General features: G+C 41.3%; 1 protein-coding gene across 1 annotated transcript in view; it reads left to right on the top strand.

Annotated features, from left to right (window-relative positions):
- The window catches only part of asic1b (acid-sensing (proton-gated) ion channel 1b), a gene marked incomplete at its 5' end in the record, with an annotated part of 186,028 nt that extends 161,478 nt beyond the window's left edge, over window positions 1-24,550 (top strand). Inside the window, 9 exons of the mRNA XM_083939717.1 lie at window positions 904-1,054; window positions 10,828-10,955; window positions 17,565-17,715; window positions 18,634-18,690; window positions 19,348-19,501; window positions 22,054-22,145; window positions 22,468-22,547; window positions 23,085-23,186; window positions 23,926-24,550. Of these exons, the coding sequence (XP_083795843.1) occupies window positions 904-1,054; window positions 10,828-10,955; window positions 17,565-17,715; window positions 18,634-18,690; window positions 19,348-19,501; window positions 22,054-22,145; window positions 22,468-22,547; window positions 23,085-23,186; window positions 23,926-24,021 (1,011 nt within the window). The 3' untranslated portion in view covers window positions 24,022-24,550. The remainder of the gene's footprint in view (window positions 1-903; window positions 1,055-10,827; window positions 10,956-17,564; window positions 17,716-18,633; window positions 18,691-19,347; window positions 19,502-22,053; window positions 22,146-22,467; window positions 22,548-23,084; window positions 23,187-23,925) is intronic.
- Window positions 24,551-24,808: the final 258 nt, after the last annotated feature.

Raw genomic sequence — 24,808 nt, 5'->3', positions numbered from 1 at the left:
GTGGAGGGCATTTTTAACTATGTTCTGACATTTATATGGATCAGTTGATTAATACTGAAAACCATCAGTAGATCAAGTAACTGTTAGTTACAGCCTGGGATTAGAGGAGGTTTAGAGCTCCAACAAACATCTATTTCACAATTGATTATTTTCTTTATTTATTAGTCAACCCTTATGGCCATAAAAATCCTACTAAATAGATTCCTATATTCATTTTTCAGAGCCCAAGGGGGCATTTTCAAATTACCTACTTTATCTAACTAACAGTCATTACTGCCATATATGACAAAGATGTGCATAAAATCCTCACATTTAAGAATCTGGAACAACTCAATGAATATTTGATACTTTTGCTTTAAAAATGACTATAGTAGTTCTTTTTTTTTTTGTCAACTGACTCATCGATTATTCGATTAATTGCTTCAGCTCTATTGATAATAATTTCCCTTATTAGAATCATTATATTCTTGAAAACAGTCTGTATCTGGAGAGCTTCACTTATTGCAAGATTCACTTTGATGCAAGTCATTGTTGATGTGTGAGGACATCCCACTCTGAAACAACAGTCATGTCATATTCACTCAACCCCATACTGTATCATGCAGCACTCAGAGAGGCGAGGGCACAGTTTGTCAACAGCATCTCAACACTAAGACCTCTGAGGTCTGCGCCTGACAGCGTAACAAGAAGAGGGCTCCCAGAGGTGCTTTTTAAACAGTCCCCTCTTCTGCACTCCCTATATCTCTGCACTGCTCTATTCATGGATGTCACACATACAGCTGCAAACAGATTTTCACTTTATGGTCAGAACTGAGGTGCTGCCTAAATGCTGCCTTTCTCCTGTCATCTTGTTGTGATCATGTATCACTAAAATCCCTGCATTTGTCTCTTTGTGTTTTTCAGATATTTACACGCTATGGGAAGTGTTACACCTTTAATTCAGGCCAAGATGGTAGACCCCTCATGGTAACGATGAAGGGTGGGATGGGCAACGGCCTGGAACTGATGTTGGATATCCAGCAGGATGAATACTTGCCCGTATGGGGAGAGACTGGTAAGCTCACCTGGAGGCAGAGATGGAGACTTTGATTTAACTTAATTCGCACACACAGTGACTTGAGACTAAATCTCGGAACCCATCGGCTATTTGTCTCACAACAATTTAGCCTCTGGGGAAAACGGCTTATATTTTGAACTTTCCTGTGTAGCCAGTGGATATCTGGGCCGAGACCTTCTCTTCCGAGTCGCAGTCATTGTTCACGGTCCAATTAGCAACTTGAGACGCTAGAATGGAGTTGAAGTTGAGAGACAGCAGCTCTATAAACAGATTTCTGCATATAAATGTGGAAAAAATAATAACAAAAAGCTAATGAAAAGCTTAATCGTCATCACACAATAGCCAATGGGTTCCGCGATTGCATGACTGCTAATGCGTTCCTCCTCGTTTGCTCTCCACACAGACTGTTTACCTGCATGCAACAAAAGCATTCTCAAACGTGATTGGTAAATACTACTCAGATTACGAAAAAAAATACTACTCAGATACATTCCAAATATTACTCAGATTACAAAAAAAATACACTCAGAAAAGTAAATACTACTCAGATTACAAACGGGAACCGCTTCCGCTACCCAAATCTCTTTTACATTCATATGCCGAATCTGTTCTGCAGTGTTCTGTCTATAGAGATTACTTGAGACTGGACTCGTGAACAATTGTTTTTTTTCCCCATCGTTCTCCCTTCTTTCTTTCTTTCTTTTTTTGTTTCCGCTAAAAGTTTTTGTGCAGCAAAAACTGTAGACCAAAAGTTGACTTGACTTGACTTGACTTGGACTTGTGACTAAGAACTTGAGAGATGACTTGGACTTACAAAATGTGAGCATCTCTGCCCGAGGATACATCACATGCAACATCCCATCTCCAGTTCTGAAGACCTCAGCTAAAACCATAAGATTGGTGTTTATGTTTACCTTTAAGCAAGGACTTAAGGATAAAAATAGATCAATTGAGACAGAGGCCTTACTAGGCTGTTTTATACTTATTGCTAGCGCTTTTTATGTTAATTACGAAACCCCTAATCCATTTAGTGAAGTCAACATCAATATACTTCCGACCAAATAGTTAAAGATTTGTTTCATCTGTAGCAAACATAAGCAAATGTATGCTAAGTTATGCACCTGAAATACCAAGCCCTCTATATTTTCACGAGTGATGATCCTGAATAATATACACTTTGATCTTTTGAAATGCTCCCACTGTTTCCATGGGATGTTATCGACTAATCTGTATAAGACATATGGGTATTGATCATGAAAATTTTATTTCAATGTAATATAATTCTGTCACTTGTCAGATAGGCTTCAAGTCCACATGAATCAAACAAGAAGAACCATTTGCCAGATATAAATCAATATACACTACAGGCTCTTCCATTCAGGGCCGAGCCCCCATCAACACAGTGGAGGCTCTTCAGTGCCGCTCCAGCAGGCCCTGAAACCTAGACTTTAATGTGGCTGCATATGTTGCTGTGTGTTTGTATCAATATTTTATATGCACTCGGTAGTGAATGTAAAGATACAGTTCAGTATGGTCACAGAAACACTCTGATGATCATTATTAAACATGAAGCACAAAGCAGAAGGCTGTGAACATTATATTTTAATATAAAGCTGCACATACTCCAAGCCTAAATTATTTAAATATATAAATATATAATGCTTTTTATGTAAGATCATTATATTAATGATTCAATACTTTTATAAGAGATTGTGTGCATCTAAGGATGTAGTAACTACAGTATCCTTATTTTTGTATGATTTCATACTTTTTATGTTATTGAGGGTTTTTTTCCTGGTTTGAAGGTTTTGTCATTAATGTCAAAGTGATGGACATTGGCCATCGATTAGTCCCATCATAACAGCATTTAGGACCTGCTTGTGTAATCTGGCTGGATGCCGTGCAATGCATAATGTGCCAGTTCAAACGCCCGGGGCCTCATTTCTCAAAGCATGCAAGTTCTGAATGTGTGAGTAGGAAAACACGTACAACTTAATAAACAATAATGAATCTTACCTATTCAGCCATGGCCTTGTTCATGTACAGGCTCATTTTCATAAAGCAACACCCCCCAAAAGTCAAACATGTTCAACACTTCCCTTTTGCAGCCTGAACGTAGAGCAACTTCTTGTAGACAAAAGTAGCAAACAAGCAAAGGATTTATATTACATAAGTCTCATTTCATTTTGTTCTACAGCATTTATATAATTTACACACTTCATTGGTTCAAAGTGTTTATTACGAGTGAATGCTGTGAGACCTTGAGCCACTTGTTGTGCGCAATTTTATTGATGGTGCACCTGTGGTTACCCTATATACTGTACAATGTTGAACTTTCTCTCCATTAACCTGTCTTAAGTACACTAAACCAAACTGTTGTATTCAACCACAAGTTGTTTGTGCAAAGATAAATTAATAAACATACAGTATTGGTATAGGTGATTGGCAGATTATTCACTTCACATAATGGTCAAATAAAGACTTGTAGTACGCAAAATAGACATTGGGCACAATAACCCCTAAATTTAGTTCATAGATAGATGTTGTTTTTCTTGGTCAAAAGTGTTCTAAATGTATGCACGTCCTTAAGAACAAGAAGAAGAAGAAATTAATTAATCAGATTCAGCGCACAGAAATGGGTGCATGCATGTTTTAAGCTCAAAACTGTATGCAGAGTTGATAAATGAGGCCCCAGGTCTACACAAGTAGTACTATGTATATGCCATCCATCCATTTTTTATACCCACTTATTTCCTTCATCCTCTCATGGGGCTGAAACATATGCCAGCAGGCATTATATGAGAGAAAGGTTTCTCACGGGACAGGTCTGATTGTTAGTCTTAACACATTTAGACACTCACATTCACATATACAGACAATTTGGAGTTTTTACCTCACATGACCTGCATGTCTTTGAGCCGTACAGTAGGAGGAAACTGGAGCAATCAGAGGAAACCCAGGCAGACACAGTGAGACAGCTGCAAGCGTAAATTTCAAACCCTTCATGCTATGAGGCAATGACATTAAATATAGAAATCCAAGAAAATTTGAGTAGGCTGGTGTGATGATGTAGCCTGGCATTGCCAAACTAATTCACTAATGCGCCTGGAACCTCTCAATTAATTTTTGATTTCCAAGTGGCGTTATCAACTGCCGTAGACAAAAATGTCTCTGGATGCAACTGGATAGACCTACAACCAACCAGAGTAACGGATCACAAACTACAAGTGTAATGCTGAGCTACACAAGCGACACCTGTGGGTTGGGGCAGTGCTGGGTGTGTTTTGAAGCAGAAAAAAATGGCTACCTGATGAAAACTTTCTCAAATTACAGCTGAACAGTACACTGAAACGTGTTTCTGGAAACATCTGAGGTGGGAAATAGACAATACAGCATCTTGATTCATATTTGATCAGCGCTGCCTAGTTTGAGAGTTTGATCAGAGTTTTGTGAGTCTGGTGCATGTATTGGGTGGGCCTTGAGACTGGACTGGAGAGACCTACAACCAATCAGAGCAGCGGAAGTGTGCTGAGACTTCAAGTCTGAACCAGTGACACTCCTGTGTGATTGGCCCACCAAGGTTCTGGTCGGCTGGAAATCTGTCTGAATGTGAGGGGGTTGCTCCCACAGCAAATAAAACATGAGCTCAGCAGCTTAATCTGGTTACAAGATTTTCTTGTTAAAAATATAGCAACAGTACCCAGTCTCCTGGTTACATGAAATATTTTTTTAAGACAAAGCACAGGCATTAAAATAAATTTTAAACAGCTGTCAAATATGATCAAGTTGCCATCTTGTTCAAATGTTCAGCCTGCACATCCTTATTCCAATTGTATGAGGATGACAGATGGTCATGACTTAAAGATGATGTGCTTTTGCGAGCAAGAGCTTGTGTGCAACATGTATATTTTGCTGCTCCAAGCCTCAGGCATTAGCCTTTGCAGAAGCAGAAGATGGCTTTCTATTGAGTCTCAGAAGAGCAATTTGAAACATTTAAAGTCTGTCTATCTTTGTCAAATCTCTCATGCAGAATTCCAGCCGCATCCCTGAACCGTTTAATCAAAAATAGTGAGAACATGGCACTTAGGACGATACTGAATGACAAGTGGGGAGGGAAGGCAACAGGAAGCAGACCTCCTACTTTATCGCTGAGCCTACACTCAAGGAACTAAATCTCTGGAATGCCATCTGCCATCACCATGACAAGCAGTCCCAGGTCTCTGCAAATATGGTAGAAATATGTTTGCACAAATATAAATTTGATCCTCAATGTCATTGTGATGTTACCCCAATCTCGGTATCAAAGGGGCCCATCTGCTTCCTTTAAAATCTATACAGCCCATTGCTGTAGGCAAGGTTGCTGTCAGCTGTATTGATTTTCCTTTTATTTTCATCATCACTTATTTATTAATTTATCCATTCACTTTCACGTTTCCCCCTGCAGTAAATAAGACTCCTGTTGGGCATATATTGTCATCAACCTCTCTACTTAGGAAGTCTATGTTCTTTATCCTTTCACTCCTCATTCCAGCTATTGTGAACTTCTGAAAGAGGGAGGGAGGGAGTCCATAGATGTAGCTAATGAACAAGCAATTACTCTCTGGGAATTACACTTGAGATCAAAAATAGAGAACAAGTTATTAATACTTGTTTTATTCTGAAATACTGTTATTTTTTATTGTTCAGAATTTGATAGAATATCAGCTGTGGCTATACCACTGCTGTACTGCCAAGTTTTTTTAAATAACCAAGGCACTTCAACAAAAACCTTTATTTTGTGGGGGAAAAAAAGAGCTACCTCACAATTTTTGGAGTTAATCTGGCACCTGGTGACAGTTTACTTAATTGTTGGACACACCCTATTTGTAGTTATTTTTCTAACTTCGTTCGGTGTTTCACTATGGGAGTCCAACTCTGGAAGCAGTGACAGACAGGTCAACTGTGCACGGGCCACGCACCCTCATACTACCACTGATGACCGGCCCCTCCTAAATCATTCTCGCTTTCTTCCTGTGAAGAAACTATATAAGCTCCCTCAGCTTATCTAGGCTATCTTTGATATCTGCTCAACTGTTCATAGACGAACCGTAAAGGATAGTGTCGCCGAAGGCAGTTCCTGGCTTAAGTCTGGATTTGCTGAGTAAGTTAGCTTTATACCTGCCGGCGCAGCTGTTAGCTGAGCTGAGTACAGAGAGTTCAGTTAAAGTGTTACGACAAGCCAAGTCTTATTGTATGCAGTAAGCTTGGGCTAAACCCCGTCTGATAGCGCTACTGACCGACAGGCTACCGCGTTAAGACACGGCTTGTACAGCTGTATATTTATAGTATATCCCCCTTTTCCAGGCAATATGTCTTTGGCTACTACCCCCGCCAAAGGTGGGGGCATATGAGCATATGTTGCATGGGCACTAAACACGCTCAAGCGTCTTTGGCTGACCCCAAGTCATGCTCTCACTGCACATCAATGCCAGAAAAAATATTGGAAAGAAGGTTGAGAGTGGCTGTGACAACAAACCAGAACCCCTGTTTGTCAGGAGCCACAACCACCTCCCATCTGCCGTGAGCCACAACGAGCTGACATGATGGACACTGAATCCCCGGTCATGCCTCTTGTTTCTCGAGGAGCTCCTGGAAGTGGGACCGGGCTGTGAGGACACAGAGGGTGATGCCAACTCTGACATTCTCGGCGTGGACAAAATGGAGGAAGAGGAGGACAACACCACTTTTCCTGTTCAACAGTCCAGACCTCGCAGTGTGTCCGAAGCTGTACCCCAGTGAACGGCAACCTGTACGAGGTCTGCAGATGGGCCGCGTCCAAATTAGGGATTCAGTGGCCTGCAGCCCAGGATGCTCAGGGGGCAGAGAGAGACTTATATGACGGTGAGAGGCTCCCACTAGCCCAACTGCCGTCAGAACAACTCCTTCCAGCAGTGCCTGTCTGCCTGAAAGAAATGAGCAGGTATTGGTCCAGTCCTTTAAGAGTAAGCTCCCCACCAAAGGCTACTCTAAGCTAGAGATCCATGGGATGGGGGAACTGGGGCTGGTCGAACCCCCAGTGGTGGAGCCTTCAGTGGCTTATCACCTCCACCCTAACCGATGCTCTCTCTCAGAGGATGCATACCTGTAGTATGCAGTGCAGTCAGTGTGCTCTCTCAATGCTATGGCTGGACTGTCTGCATACCAGGCAGAAATCCTAGAGGAAATGGGTCAACAGATGAATGGTGGGGCACCTAACCCAGCCCTCTGGGATGAGCTCTGTGTGATGAATGACCTGATCTTACGCTCCTCACGAGGCACAGTACAAGGCTGTGGTCGTTTTATGGGACTTGCAGTCTCAGGTGAGCGAGCCATGGTGCTGAACCACTCAGGTTTGAGTGATGTACAGAAAGCAGAGGTTATGGACGCAGCATACGACCCCACCAAAGGTCTTTTTGGTCCAGCTCTGTAAAAGATGAGGGAGACTAGCACTCTCAGAAAACAAGAAGGTGAAGCCTTTGACCTCTGCCTACCCCGGAAACAAATCCCTCAAGCCCTCTCTGTTCCAAGGGCGGGCTATGCTGCACCCTTCCCATCCCGGGGAGGGAAAGAAAAAGTGTCCGACCTAACACTTCTCGCTTCTCCCTTTCTCCTTCCCTCAAAGAAGAGGAGGGGAAGGGAGGTGCGACAAAGCCCCGAAGTTCATGGTTCAGAGACCCTGATGAGTTCCAGTTCTCCAGGTGTGATCTCTCATTTTCTCTCCAGTAAAGTTCATGGGTAAGAGACTCAGGGGCAATGGGTAGCACAGTGTCAAGCGCTTCCACAATGTTCAGGAACACAAATAAAACATGCACTTTTGCAGCCTGGTCCAGAGCCCAGGGCAAAGTGCTTCTCCCAAAACAAAATAAAAACAAAACACTGTCATGGTCCATGATAGGTAGAACCTGAACGCTGCAGGCCTGCCTTCACAGGTCATTGACACCATTCAGAGCGCAAGAGCCCCGTCCACTCACTCTCTTTACAGTGGTAAGTTGCATGTTTTTGAGGAGTGGTGTGTCTGTAAACACGCCATTCCTTTTCAGTGCTCAGTGGTTGACCTGTTGTCTGTCCTGAAACACTTAGTAGACAAGGGGAAGGCCTTCTCTACAATCAAAGTCTACCTAGCGGCCATCTCAGCTTGTCATGTGGGCTTTGGAGCTTAGCCGGTGGGGCAACATCCTTTAGTTGGTCGCTTCATGAAGGGTGCACACCACAAGCTCCTAGTTTCCAGGTCCCTGGTTCCTTTGTGGAACTTGTCAGTTGTGCTGGATGCCCTCTCTCATCAGACATTTTCGCGCTTAGAGGCAGTGGAGATGAAGTTTGTTTCTTTTAAAACAGTGTTGCTCTTAGCTTTGACACCGGAAAAGCGGGTAAGTTATTTGCAGGCTTTTTCCATCCGCCCTTCCTGCATGCAGTTAGCACCAGGACTTACCAAGGCCTGCATGCGACCCAATCTGGTGTTTGTGCCTCAGAAGTCAGCCTACACGTGTCCCACAGTGGAATTTTGGCTTTTCATCCTCCACCCTTTTTCTCAGGGGGGGAGGAGAGGCCTAACACATTATGCCCGGTCCAGGCCCTACATGTGTATGTGAGCAGGTCAGCTGGGTTCAGGAGAACTGATCAGCTATTTATGTCTTGGGCCTCTCCCCATAGAGGAAAGCCATTGTCCTGTCAGAGGCTGTCACACTGGATTGTGTTATTTATGACTTTAGGAGATTGGATGCAATCTGGGAGGTGTCTATATCTCCCATCGTAAAACACTGAAGTTAGAAAAAGAACCTTGGGTTACTTAACGTAACCTTGGTTCTTTGATAACAGAGTGAGGTGTTTCACCATCATTTCCCTCCTTGCATAGACAAGGACCTTCCATAGTTGGTCACACCAATGTGACTCCCATAGTGAAACACCTCACTCTATTATCAAAGAACCGAGATTACGTTAAGTTACCCAAAGTCACTCTCCTGGTTACTTTGCAAGATGGCAGGCGGCTCCAAGGTGACTGAAACCCTGCGACAGCAGGTTATCCAGATGCAGGCCAAAGGGATGACCTTCTCAGCCATTGTAAGATGGGTTGGGCATTCCAAGTCTTGTGATTTCAAGAATATTGAAACTATAAGGACACGGATTAATTTAAGTCCCTCAAAAAGGCCGGTCCTCCTCGTAAAACAAGTGCGCAGCAGCACAGGGTTATGCAAAGACTCAATAGGGGAATCGGTTCAACACTGCAGCTGGAGTTGCTCACAAGTTCAGTGCTGAACAGGGCAAGGATCTTACACTGTAAAACGGGTTACGCAGTTCCTTGATGCTAAAAATATTGAAACAGTCTAATGGTCAGCCCAGAGTCCAGATCTAAATCCCATAGTAATGACTAAGAAACCCATTACAGTTATTTAACTGTGGAAGAGGCTGCAAGGAGAATGAACCAAGATCAAACCAGAGCAGTGGGTGTAAACTAGTCCTAATGTCCTTTGGGCACAGATGTGCTGAAGTCATTCAAAGCAAGAGCCTCTACACTTCCTACTCATTTTTGATTCCTATTACCCTAACCCTAGTACAGCCAGTGACGTGCAGTCAGGGGAGGCAGGTGAGGCTGTGCCTCCCCTGTCATCATGAGAGGAAAAAGAAACGAAATAATATAATAACACAAGTATTAATATTTATCCTCTGGACTATGATTTTGGTGTGGTTCTTAATGTATTTTGACCATTTTTATAGTAAAAATCGCAGAAAATTCTGTATTTCCTGCTTAAATAAACGGAGTCTCTTCAGAGACGAGAGGTGAGGCACGGACAGCCGAGCCTCCCTCCAGATTGCGCAATCACTCAAACTGGATTGAGCGCGTGCAAATGGCGCGTGCTTGTTCCCATTTCTGTGTATGTTTCCAATATGATGGTTGAGGACACTTTTATGTAATGCAAGTATACGTCTTCTTTTCCATGGTGTTCAGTAATGTATTTTACGTATGTGTGTAATATTTACACCTTATTGATGTGACATAAATCCACAGGGAAAATGCTGCCTTGAGGCAGGCAGTACCTCTGCCTCAAGGCGATAGTGAGCAGCCTGATAGCCTGCCACCAGCCAGGTCACGGTGAACTCTGACCTGTGTGCAAAAAGTAAACACAAGAAGTGTGCTGTGTGACGCTGTAGAGCTTAGCGACAAGCTGTCATTTCTCGCCCTGAAAATGGAGGATTTGATTTCTAAACTAAGAAATTTTTCAAAGCTGGACTTTCAGTCAGTAAAGGTAAGATATACTGCAATATACAGTCATTTACAGTAAAGGTAAGATATACTGCAATATACAGTGGCACTGGTGTTTTAAAATGGTTTTCAGCATCCTGTTTGCTCCTATTCTCTCTTCTTCTCTCGTCCTATCCTATTGGCATCCTACTGTATGTTTGTAAATCTGACTTGTGAGTCAGTGCCTCCCCAACCCCAACCCTCACTGCACGTCACTGAGTACAGCAGTGCTATAGACACAGTGGTTACTGATGATACTGTATTAATCAAGAATAAATATTTTGTTCTCTAATTTTGATATCCAGTGTATGTTTTATAATTTAACATGTGTTTGTTATATTGTTTTTTTTTTAGATTGTGTTTTTCACTCACTGCCTGTAACATATTCCACCGTTACAAAGCTTTTTATTCATTTGATTTGTAACAATTGCGGCAGAGTAGATCATGCAGGCCCATGCGTGTATGCAAATTATCATCCCTGTTGTAAATGTCCTAACCTTCTTTTTTTTAACAGAGGAGACATCGTTTGAAGCCGGGATCAAAGTTCAGATCCACACCCAGGAGGAGCCGCCATTCATAGACCAGCTGGGCTTTGGAGTGGCACCCGGGTTTCAGACTTTTGTCTCCTGTCAGGAACAACGGGTATGCTTTGAGAAAGATGATAAAATACAGACAATACAAGAATATATGAAGGCACATGTCAGGGAGAATCTGTATGTTAATATTGGCCTTGAAATGTAATTTTGAGGATTTTGTGTCTGCAAATCAAACAAAGGATGCAGATATAAAATGAGCCACTCCAACTTTAATAACGATGATGATTACCTTTTATTTTTGTAGCTTTTAAAAACAATGTTGCAAGGTGTACTTCATAAAAACAAAAAAGCATTAATATTGCAAATGATTGGTATAATACAAAGTTCTTTTAAGTTAAAGTTTAAATATGCAGAACCTTTATTAAAAGCTATATTTAAAAAAAATAATAATAATAATAGTAATATTAATAATAGTAATAATAATACACCCACGGGGGTGAGGGGTACAGAGGGGTATATTTATCATTCATTCATCTTCAACCGCTTATCCGGGGGCGGGGTCGCGGGGGGGCTGGAGCCGATCCCAGCTGACATCGGGCGTGAGGCGGGGTACACCCTGGACAGGACGGCAGTCTATCACAGGGCACATAGAGACGAACAGAGACAGACAACCATTCACACCTAAGGGCAATTTGTTTTAGAGTCATCAATTAACCTAACACGTGCATGTCTTTGGATTGTGGGAGGAAACCAGAGAACCCGGAGAAAACCCACGCAGACACGGGGTATATTTAGTCAGAATTAATTTCATTTTTTCAAATTTGACGGGTTTGACAATGACTTTCTGTCACGTTCTGTTTACATTGTACCAGCCAATAGCGGCCGGCATTGCAGGTTGCCAGCGTTGTCTGTTGTTAGGCTACGGAAACAAGGAATCATTTTGAGTTGAGAGCTAGCTAGCAAACTGATTACACACCACTCAAAGAAAGACTTCCAGTTGAAGACTGGCTAATGTTAAATACTGTAAAATTAATTGATTAGTAGAAATCAGTCGTTACCCTGTATGATTCATCACTGGACATGGTGCAGGCTGATCGCTTGACACACTCGGCAAAGAACCTGGAAACCTGACTGCTGAAATCATGTTTTTGTTGTTGCGACTACGATCTTGAAACACTAGATGGCGGTGCTCTGCTCATTCTCCATATCCCATCTTTAAAAGCGGAAAGGCATAGAGGTGCAATAACTGCATAAATCTTTAGTGTAAAAATGGTTTAATAGGTTTTAAGTAGTGATTTAAAGACAGACACTAAGGTAGCAAAATTAATTCTAACAAGAAGGCTGTTCCAGATTTTGGGGACCCTGACAGAAAATGCACATGTCTCCCTTAGTCTTAAATATAAATAAAGGGGACCATGAAATTAATTAAATGTAATGAGTAAAACTTAAGTTGTTCGAACCAGAGCTAGCTACTTTATTAAATTTGAATCAAAGATGAATATCTGGCACTAGGCTAGGAAGGAGTCAGGTTATCAGAGCTATCATTCAGTTCTGATGTGTTTATTGACCCAAACAGAATTGTATCAGGTTTTTCTTCACTGAGCATGTCAGATGGTGGTTCCCAGTTTTAACAGACACATAAAGTTGTGTGTCATCGGCATAGACAAGATATGATATCATTATTCAGCCAAGCTTTCTTATGACTTTGAGCCAAGTTTTTACCATACAAACTGCCTAGAATGTGTAAATAGCATTCTGTGGATAATTCAACCATTAGTGATGTTGCTTATGTCTCTTCAAGTCCTGATAGAGATTGACATAAATCAAAGATTTTTTAGTCTTCAAAGTGGAGATATAAATCAGCGTGGCTAGTACTAATAATATGATTTTCCTTTCCTGCTTTATTTCTGTCTCATTGTCATAGCTAAGGTAGACCCTATTTTAGCCTGCCTAGCTTTGTGGGTGGTTTAGAAAAAAACTCACCTTGTGACACTGCACATCACCTAACACTTACAATCAGACATTCGTGTCAGATTTTCAAAAGCCAAACAATGTTTCAAATGTGAAATCCAGTTTTCACTCTGACAGCTTCCAATTTGATTGCTTTTCTGTCCCAGATGTCACTGTTCCTGTTTACATGGACGCTTAAAATTGGACAAGAAAATTGCCATCCAAACACCTTGTCTCGGGTGAACATACATCAACATAATTAGTGATGTATCCTGGGATCATTGTGAGTGTTTCAGAGCTTTAAGCCTCAGACATCCTGCATGGCCCAGGTGACCCTGCCAGGATTGATCAAGCCCTGGCCTGTGTCCCAGTACCACTCAAACTATCCAGCTCACTCCCCTTGATCCTCAACCATCTGGAGGATCTTTCTGTTGCCTCTGCGGCACCCCTGATGAGTCTGTCGTGTCTGCCCCTTTCACTCCCATTATCTGATAGCTTTACTGAACATTCACAGGCAAGTCAGTATCTCAATCATTTGAAATTTGGCACAAGCTATTCAGCTAGCATGGTAAGCTTGTCAGAAACCCTTTCTGTGGGGTCTATAATATCTAGACAAATGGGATATATTCTGAAAATATTTAATATTTTGAATGTTAAACATTTATGAGGCAAATATTGTCTCTTTACTCTTTTGCATTTATCTCACAGCTTGCATTGTCAAAGATTAAACCAGTGGTTCACAATCTTTTCGGCTTGTGACCTCAGTGACAGTGACAAGTTGGGCCCCCTTGTCACATTTCAGATCTATGCATTGTTTGCAGTTCAACCAAAGGTGATTTCCTCTCTAAACTTCTCAGGTGGTTACATTTAAATAACTTCTAGGGTTCCAAAGAGGTAAAATTTCACCCCTATAAAAGAACAAATATTAAAGAAAAGTCCAGTTATCAATACAAATTTGTATAGCAGAACCTATGTGCAGAACTCTCCTAACCAACTATCAGCTTGTCAGATTTATCATATGACCCTTTGGAAGGGTTTAAACCCCAGTGTTGAGAAATTTTGGACTAGTTAAAACTAGCTCCACCTCAGTAACATGCTACTTACACATTGTTGCATTAGTATTTACATCTGATAATGTTGTGTATAATACTTAGTCACAGAGGGCATTTTACTTTAGATTGACAAAATTTACTTTTGATACTTTAAGTACATTTATTGTTGAAGAAATATTTTGAATGCAGGACTTGTAAGGGAGTATTTTCACCATAGAAATATAATCAGATAGAAATAAAGAACATTGAGCTGCTTGTCATAGCCATTTGACTAGTACATAACAAAAATTGTTGTTAGTTGTCTTGGTGACCAAACAGTTCAGCGAGTCCGTAAAGTATGTCACAGCTCGATGGAAATGGACAAACGCAGCTCAGAAGACGTTCTCCAGAGTGGTGGGGAGTGAGAAGGAGGGCCCATTAAACCCAGTGTCAGCGGGTCAGTGGACTAGCCCGCTGTTTGGCTCATTTTCTGTAGCCAATGTAGCATGAAAGCACAGCGAAACCAGCAGCCAACCAGCAGACGGCTGGCTAGTTAACTAGCTTGCCAACTGCAACGTGCCCCCACACCACACCAGTCACAGAAAACGAACCAAACAAAGTTGTGACTCATCTGGCAACAGTAATGTGCTTTCCTATGCTGTGAAAAGAGTGTGTGGATGGAGCATTAAGTTGTTAAATTTAACTAATTTAGTGGCTGGCTCTCTATATGCTCATGCAATTATTAACTTATACTCCACTGGTTATTTGGCCATTTAAAGTTCGGATTTTCACATTGTTGTATTGGTACTTTTACTTTACTAAAGGATCTGAATACTTCTTCCATTCCTAAACAAAATGTTTAATCTGGGTATTCAAAATCGTCAGGTTACATTGTGCATATCTCTCAGGGATTGCGCCACCCAGGAGAGTATCATATTTGTCACCGGCCCTGTTCAAGGCTTTTGTTGGACCTTTTAGAGTTGAAATGAGGCGTCACATATAAAAAGCACTGCACTCTCAGCACTGTGCTGTGTTTTGAAGGACAAATGCTTTTCCACTTTCACACAATGAGGTTTAAAAACATAATTTTGTATTTTGACCTATATTTCAGATTGAAGGCAAAAAGTCTACACCAGACTCATCAATAACATGAAGTTGCAAGACTAGTTACTTTTTAGGTGGAAAAGGATTTTTTTTGTTAGCTGAAAATTGAACACAGTGCAATTTAAGATACTGATCAAATTTGTGGGTCCCTTGCGGACCTTGGGTTCTCATGCTGTTGAGATAGTTACAAACGTGGTGCATTAACATTGTTATAGAAACTCAGACTTTCTCCTGTCAGCTTCTGGAAGTCTGTTTTTCTCAGTGAAATGAAGTGAATGTAGGTTATTCCTCTGATCTCTGAATAATTCTGCAGGTGTGATGGTGAGCATACAGCCAAATCATATACTCTGGCCCCTAATTTGCTACAGAACCGTGTATAATGAATGGAGGAGAGAAGGGGATGGTTTTGGGGTGATCTCAGTCCCTCCACGTCCACACTACCAGTGAGTGCGTTCCAGTGTCAGTGAGCTGCAGCAGGATTTTGCATGCTGCCTATGTCGCGTCTGCAGGAAACGGCCCCTCTTTGTTTTTCTCTATTTCTCACTAACACCCATACTTTTTTCCTTTCCAACAGTCATTACAATTCCTCTAATACAATTCCTCTCTCTTTAATATGATTCCCCCTCTCTCTCTAGCTCTCTCTCTCTGTTTATTTCATTGGCTGGCAGGCTCACTCTTCATTAATCTAATGCAGTTTGCTCATTCATTCATTCGACTGCCTGCTTCAGCAGTCCTGTAGTGTAAAACTGTCTGGGTCTTTCCAGCTGGCCAAACTGTCACTCACCATGATTTCACAAAAGAAAAATATGCAATTTTTCCCTACTTAACATAAAAAGCAAGAATGTTTCCTCTCCATCCTCTTCTTTTGTTGTCGACAGAGTCATGCTGACTCTCACATTAACCCCTTATTTCTTACTTTTCGATTTGCTCTGTCTCACTCAAGCCCCATTCACACTGGCAAGTTATTGCAGGGCTGTGCGATGCAGGGACAGATCTGTTGCGTCTATGTGAAAGGAAAGCTTGCAGTCTGTCTTTGTCCTTGTCTCTACTGACAGTTTTGCCACTATAATGTATAAAGTTTCCTGTTCCTTCATTGCGACACTGTTGCACCGCCCTACAGGTTGCAGTCTTAATATCAATAATTTTACTCTTCATGGTCGTTAACAGTGTGTCCTGGGATCTCTTACACCAGATTCACTTTTGTCCACACACACGGAATTTAGCTTTTGCAGAAGTTTAACCAGTGGGAAGTAATGTTGCAAATTTGCAGAGGAATCACTTAATCTCCTGATTCGATTTTTAATCGCAGCAATCCTGTTAACTTGAGTGTGCTGTACAGTATGTGTGAACACTGCACCGTATGAACATGTTGAATATTGCCTTGGGTTATTAGTAACTAAATCCAGTGCACGACACACTTGGCTGCCTCTTTGCACACCAGTACAAATTGTAAAAAGCAGGTCCCTAAATCAAAACAGTGGCCTTTAATTTATTGCTGTGTGAGCACTCAGTGATGCACTGTTTAAACTGATGAGGCGGAAACATGGGGGAGCTGTTTTATAGCTTCCTACTTCATTTAATGCATCAAATTTCAACTTTTTTTAAGGTTGTCAGGCAGCTGAAATCTAAATTAATATTGCTAATATTTTCATATAAATGTCAAAAAGCACTCTGTTGGAGTGATTTCAGTTAGCTTTTCCTACATGATGCAACCTCACATATAAACAAGACTCATTGGGGGTTGTGGGTGGTATATATTTTTGTTTCAATTCAAAGGTTTTAATAATCGTAGAGTCTTTTTTTATAGTTAACTGAATACTGAATAGTAAGATTATTTTTTGGCAGTTTTTCAAGCCTTTATATTACAGAGGACAGATATTAAATTGGGTGGGAGAGAGATGGGTAGACATGCAGCCAAGGGCTGCAGGTCGGAGTCGAGCCCGTGGCCGCTGCCTCAAGGACTTTTATCCTCTTGGGGTCACCTCCTACATGGGGTGACTGCTCTAACCACTCAGCCACCGGCCGCCCCAGAGATGTATATATATCCACATAAAGTAGATATTGTATTGCACCGGTTGTACAAGAGTGATAGAAAATGTACATTTGTGGATCAGAAAAAACATGGAAACATGCTCTGCAGCAAAATTGTTCAGAGTGTTATCTTCGACATCACAGCTCTACTATAGATCTGATGCTATTCAGTTCCAGCATGAAGAGTGGGCAGTACAATGAAAGCACCAAGGGAGATGGGGAATAGGAGAAGCGTAGGAGAGAAGCTCCCACAATGAGCACCACTATACACATGTATTCACCATGGATCAGGAACGAGATATATTTTCTGTGCCAATTACAACTAGAGATCAAATCAGGCCAGGGGTATAAAGTGGTCGGGCAATGGCACCTTCCCTACTTTCTACCCTTCTGCTTCTGTACATGTAGCAAAGGTCCATAGGTGGGATTTGTACCCCGGGCGGCTGGCAAACACTGAGCTTAGCTAGAGGCCATCCCTCTTATATAGACATATTGACAGAAAGTACAAGGGCAATTGACTGTATTAAGAGACTCCAGGAAATACAACAGACAGTATGCTCTTTAACTAAATTGGTTCTGCTCTGTTGCTTCTCTCTCAGCTGACGTATCTGCCTCCACCGTGGGGAGACTGCAAGGCCACAGCGATGGACTCAGACTTCTTCAACACTTATAGCATCACGGCCTGCCGAATCGACTGTGAGACACGATATCTGGTGGAGAACTGCAACTGCAGGATGGTCCACATGCCTGGTAGGCTGTATATCTGCATGAATTCATGAAGATGAAGATATCACGGTGTCTGTTGTTGGAAGTGGTTTCATTTGAAATTGTGGTGACAAGAACAATTCTTAAGGAACAAACTGCTTTTTTCCAGCGAGTGCACATCATCAGACACTTTCACACTCCAGGGAATCAGAAAACTCTTTCACTTTTTGTGTTTGCAGTATTTACAGCTGGCATTTGCCGTCTGCCTCCTACATTTAATTACTGTGTGGTATCTCAGATGGCAAATTGAAAAGGAGTTTGGCACAGAGGAAGCATTCGAATTTGGCCTCTGTTAACCCGCACTCACCTGTCCAATAATTGTTAATGTGTCTCTCCTCAATCAGGGTCACTTTCAGCTCTGTGTTTGCACATCCAGAGAGAGCCAGGCAATCTATCTGTGTAATAATCAGGATTAGCTGCTATCTTTTAGTGATGTGCAGTTGATTAATGTTAGTCTCCCCTTCTACAATCCTTGGCTCCTATTCATCTCTGCTATCTCCCTGTCATTGGAGGGATTTTAAAGAGAATGAAACAAAATGCAGTGAATAATTGCTGAAGGGAAATCATTTCCTCTACATCTAGGACATGTCTTTTTTCCTGGGTTGAGGGAGAGGGATGGCTCAACTGCCACTTGAAAGAAAGATGGAGAGGCCGACACAGACAGAGGTGACACCGACTGAAAGTAGCGACGTGAGGCAGCGAAAGTACAAAAGTTAATGATATCAATTACGAGATGTGATCACATTTGGGATGAATATCCAGCGGTGATACAGTCGATAATGACAGTCTAAGACCAAATAAATTACAAGCCCAGATCTTGTCATCCTTTGTGCTTATTATTTTTCCTTTCATCCCTCTTTTTGTTCATACTGAGAACATTGTCTTTCTCCTGTCTGTCCTTAGGAGATGCCCCATACTGCACCCCAGAGCAGTACAAGGAGTGTGCAGATCCTGCCTTGGGTAAGGAGATGAGCCAGCGTGTGTGTGTGTGTGTGTGTGTGTGTGTGTGTGTGTGTGTGTGTGTGTGTGTGTGTGTGTGTGTGTGTGTGTGTGTGTGTGTGTGTGTGTGTGTGTGTGTGTGTGTGTGTGTGTGTGTGTGTGTGTGTGTGTGTGTGTGTGTGTGTGTGTGTGTGTGTGTGTGTGTGTGTGTGTGTGTGTGTGAGGGGGGGGGTGTACTCTGTTCAACGTGTATGTCCCACTGTTCAAAGCCCCTGATCCATGCTGATAACAGATAATAGTGTGCCTTCAGCCTCATGGTAGCCATTCTAAACCTCAGGCCTGGCGCTGAGGCTCTACTTTTCACCCTCCTCTGTCTCTCCATCAGCTGATACCTTTCAGTCCTTTCTGGTTTTTCATTGACTTTCAATCTTTCACTCTATCGTGACACAGACTCACATGTTTTCCTCTGGATCCTGTTGTATTTCTCGGACTCTGTTGGCATGTGTCTATTATCTTTTATATTTTATAAGGGTCTCTTCGGTGTCTCACAAGTTTTCCTTGACACTTTTCACTCTGCTTGCATTTTGTTTGTCATCCTGGGGGGATATTAAATCTATCTGTCCCAGTGTCATCTCTCTTTCAGTCTCACTGTCCTCTCCCACCTAATCTATTTTCCAGACTTTCTTGTCGAGAGAGACAATGACTACTGTGTGTGCGAGACACCATGCAACATGACACGCTATGGTAAAGAAATGTCCTTTGTCAAGATACCCAGCAAAGCATCAGCTAAGTACCTCGCCAAGAAATTCAACAAGACAGAGCAGTACATAGCGTAAGTCACATTCCTATGTCCTATTTATCTGCTGATAAGCGTGATATTTTTTATCCAGTTTTACACATTACCACCTTGTTGCTGTTCAGTCTTTTACTTCTGGATGCTTAAACTGAAAACTATGGATCATCTAACGGTGGGATAACATGCGGCGTGGCACAAATCAGGCCAGGGGCGTAGAGTTGTGGTGCAAAGACCACTTCCCTGCTTTACACCCGCCTACTTCCGCCGCCCTTGCTCGGACCACACACATTTTCAAACTCAGCTGTCATTTTGATCTCAACACATCTGTAAAGTTTGTTCATGGTAAAGTACATAGAGTAAAGCTTAATTCACAATTGTTTTAAGTTGATCAAACCACGTCAATAAATAATCATCATTAAAGCTGTACTGGAAATCTTTTGATGCATGGTCTCATCATTTCAGTTTACTCTGTAACATAATTTTAGTGTTTGAAGTTGCTTTCCCTTTAAACACCTTGCTTAAAGGCTGAACATTAACAGCTGTAAGCCATTCACATTTTCAAATTTCCATAGAGGGGACGAAATTGAATAAGAAGCTTCTAGTCAGAGCCTGACTTGACTATAATCGTCCAAGTATGTACTGTTTCTTTGCCAAATCTAATGAAAAGATCAAACATAGTTCAAGGATATGAGGCCTCTCTTACAATAATAGTTGAATCTTTTATCTGTTTTTCCCAGCGGAGCTGTTAAAGACAAGATAATTACACCATATGTAGTCAGAGTGCCGCAAAAACCTTTCACTTCTCCCTGCTGAAAGTTTTATTTAATTCCCTGTGGATAGATGTGAGTCCATTCAGTTCATGTTTTGACTGGCCATATTCTATGCAATGTCAGTCTGATGAGCATTAGCTGGGACTGTTATCTGAGCTGGGCACAGTGTTTAGTGGTGTGAAACTGAAATCTGTGACAGTGGACTGTCTTCTACTGGGAATCACTAACACAGCGAGAGAGGGAGAGCTTCATTGGCATTTTGATCACAGCTTTCATCAGATGTATTGCAGGTTACTCACTGACAGTAAGCAAGAATCAGTCAAGCCTCAAGCTGACACCTGACAGAGGGCCTAGGAATCGCAAGTAAATGCCCAGGAATATCCAAAAATAACAAGATAATAAAAAACACCAAGATGAGTGATTTCCAACCAGGGGCACACCTGCTTCTGCATCTGCTAAGTATTCATGTGGAAAGATGGTAGTGAAGCCCAACTTATTAAAAAAAAAATGTAATTAAAAAAATAGAAACCTCAATTTAATTTAAAAAATACATTGAGTTAGATGTAATACCTGAACACAATTTTGGACGCATGGATACTAGTTAGCAAACTGTGAAGTCTAACAGCTGGCTACAGTAAAAGTATTGAATTAATTATTTAAATAGATAGCTTTATGTGATGTATAAACTATAGAAATATTAAGCTAAGAGTAGGCTAAAGGATAATTAGTCAAAATTTGCTATAAGTAATATTTGGTTGAAATACTGTAGTAAAGTCAAAGTAACAGAAACAGTAACAAAAAATGGGTGGGTTTATTATTTAGCACAGTATGGAGCTACAGAGCAATGGCTAGCAGTCGCCCAAAGTCTCATTTGATTCGGTTCATTTTGGTAAACTCCAAAGTTCAGGATGAGTCATCAAGCATTTGAAACTAAGAAGAGACATTTTTCGGCATATATTTGGAAGCTGTTGTGATAACTCCAAATTCCTTCTTTGAAAAAGCTCTGTGAAAACGTATTTGAGCTCATCTGACAGGGCTGTGGGTATATGTAAAAAAAATAAAAAAAATAAAAAAAAGTGTTTTAGGTGACTGACTGAGATTACTTCCGCAGGCGAGGAATTAAGTATGGTGATTGTTTTTCATGGTGTTCACTAAGTATGTTTTATGTGCTTTTAATAAAGTATGTGGAGTCAAACTGCAGAAGCTGGAAGTATATCTCCCATAATTTGCATGAAACATTCAGATGTGTGCTCATTTTGTATTACAGTGGTACATCTCCATTTCTACATTATCAGATGTAATTTGCATTTCAACTTAGCCCTCGGATTCACCAGCGTGTATTTTAAGACACATCATTACTTGTATTGATTTAGATTTAAGTAATAAAACAGTGCACCGAGGACAACTTGCACGTAAAGAGAAACTACAAAGTTGAGTTACGGTTTTGATCTCAACTCCAGTGGGGTGTGAAGTCTGGTTTGGCCCACAGAGAGGATATTCAGGATTAAAATAATAGTCTGCTCTGCCCTGGGCTTTTAAACTGTTCTCTATTGTTTTTCAGTCTTAGACATTTAACACAGCATGAAATCAAATAGCTGTTATACTTTCCTTTGTTTCCCTCAATGACCAGAACCACCTAGGGGAAATTAGTGACGGCGGGTTTTTTGCACAACTCGATGCATCGGTTCTGTTATCTGCAGGGAGTGGCAAACTCACCAGTCATCCTCTCCGCCCAAGGAAACTGATTTTTAAAAAGTGTATACAATATAAACAGGGATTTGAATATTTGACTTAAGACTGTGCTTTCTCTGTTTACAGTGATAACATTCTGGTCCTGGATATCTATTTTGAAGCGCTGAACTACGAAACCATTGAACAAAAGAAAGCCTATGAATTGGCAGGTCTTCTGGGTAAGAAAATGGCTGTTGGATGTTTTCATGGGAATAGATAATATGCAGTATGCAACATGACAGATGCCTTTCATACTAAGTGACAGTAACACAAGTGTTTGCATTTTTATAATAGGCGTTCAGGTCCCAGAAGACACAGAACCGTCTCTTTGATCCATCATGGCTTTTTAACATTTTCTTTTTCAAACATCTTTGTTTGTTGTAACATTTCTCACCAGATCTTATAAAAAGATACAAAATACAGCTCAAAGCTGTTTCTAATGAATGAACAGTTCTCTTTTGTGTTAAGCTACAATTTGTGTCTTCTTGTTTGTCTCTCCAGGTGATATTGGAGGTCAGATGGGTCTCTTTATCGGAGCAAGCATCCTCACTATTCTCGAACTCTTTGACTATCTATATGAGGTGAAATATCTCTTTTTAAAATCACCATTATCAGGAGCCTCTCACTCACATCTAGTGCAATGCATTGTTTAAGGAAATGTGTACTGCTCCAGTATTATTGGAATTACTTGCTCATTAAATGGAGTTTTTCCACACAATTTTATTGTCTGCACAAGGATGTGTTTTAGCGAGCATGACGGATGCCGTGTCCCTCACAACCCAGCAGCCCATCTCTGTGAGACACACACATCTCGGCAGCAGCAACTCTGAATACATTAACATTTTCGGATGTATTTTATTTTAGATTAGTCAGGATGTCTCTGTCCCTTCTAATTAAAGTAACTCTGTTGCATACTTCCGCTATGCCTTCCCTTTTCCCAGTGCAGATAAACGAAATTCGAGCAGTGCCTATTAATGTGCAGGTTAAAGGAGGAAATATATTTATAAATGCATAAAATCAATATCTCTTGAATTTCACTTTGCCTGAACCTTCCAGCACATGTGGGAAGTTGTTTTGATTCCAAATGGTCAGTGATGGGTCTTCTTGCCTATTTTCAGGTGATCAAGTACAAGCTGTGCCGATGTGTGAAGAAGAAACACAAAGGCCGCAACAACAATGATCGGGGAGCTGTGCTGAGCCTGGATGATGTGAAACGCCATGTCAGTAGTCTGCTGCTAAGTAATTTCACTGTGTCAGACTGCATTTCTTTGACAGGGGCACACTGTCTTCTTTGTCTTCACTGGTCTCAACTGCAGCTCAACTGAGTGAAGAAGGACGATATGGCAGCAGTGGTGGTGGTGGTGGTGGAGAAGAGATAGAGATGGGGAAAGCTAGGGAGAGAAAGACTTGAGAGACGGGAAAGGGAGTGAAGAGGTGATTGGGATGTGAGGGAGAGAAGTCGAAGAGCGGAGCGGCTTGAATTTAATCAAAGCTTGTGGATGGGACCAGCGGGGACTGGCCAGAATTAGAGCTTCGGAACGTGTGACAGCTCACTTATTTCAAAGTGTAAATGAAGCCAGTTCACTTTAATTGTAAGCCTGAGAAAAAAAAGGGAAAGATGAGCTCCTCCTCTGATTGGCTTTTCTGTCTTACTTGGTAGTCTCTTCATCCATCTTCATTATATTCATCTATTATTTTTTTTAACTCCAGAGTATTTCTTGGGAATCTATTTCCTCTCTGGCCCAGCTGGGTACTGCTGTTGTGTTTTTATGACTTTAAGGTTTCCTCAAATGCGTTTTATTTTCTGTTTTAGTCTGGGTGTGAGTACTCCCCATCTGCACATTTGCTTGCCCTCTATCTCTGTCCTGCTGATCATTTTTTTTCCTTCCCAGTCATTATCTTCCTCTCTACTTACTTGCTTTATTTTGCTTTCTCTCTCTCTCCTCATTGCTCTCTCAGGCTCCTTGCGAGAACCTGCGTACACCATCAACATATCCTGGCAACATGCTACCTCACCACCCGGGCCAGGGTAATTTTGAAGACTTCACTTGCTGAGCGGACCTGGGCGAAGCATCAAAGTGCGTGTTATGCAACCAAAGCCAACCATAGAAAAAGAACTATCCAGCATGGGGAGTGTGAGGAACTGATAAGAAGTCTAACAGAGGCACTTTTTACATAAAAGGGAGTAAAGCAGACAAATCAAATACGACAAACTATCACCCGAGGCCAAGTGGAGAGGATATCCCAAATATAAAAATATCTGTTAATTTTCCGGGGAACATTTCATGCAGTGCTCTAAACTCTTCTATCTCTGTGTTTTCCTCTGGAATACTGCCGCAAAGGATGCTGGTGGAGGACATTTCTTTCAAAAGACAAAAAATAAAATGTAAAAATACACAAGGGAACATGTACAGCTACGTCACCATAGACATCAAACATAAAACGAGTCCCCATGCCTTTCTATAACACAGCAACAACACGATGGTTTCACACAACACACCGGCCTGCTAGTGGGACAACTATTCATACTGCTTACTTCACTGTATATGTAGCAACATCTGTAACTGTTGCAGCACTCCATAAGACAACAGCTGGACTCTGTGTAGTTTGTATGAGAATGTATCTATGTTCACGATGAGTGTAGTTGGGTGTGCAGGGAAATGCTCGGGGGGCTTAAGGTGGCAGTTGCATTTAAAATGTACTGGTGATGATTTCAGGTCTCATCATGTAAATGCATGCTTGTATTTGTCCAGTGCATGTTTTTCCTTTCATCTCTAATTTTGATTTATTTTATATATATATATATATATATATATATATATATATATATATATATATATAT

Source organism: Echiichthys vipera, assembly GCF_963691815.1.
Source record: "Echiichthys vipera genome assembly, chromosome: X".
Classification (NCBI taxonomy): Eukaryota; Metazoa; Chordata; class Actinopteri; order Perciformes; family Trachinidae; genus Echiichthys; species Echiichthys vipera.
Note: the sequence above shows the minus strand (reverse complement) of the source record. Positions and strands in the feature narration are given on the sequence as shown.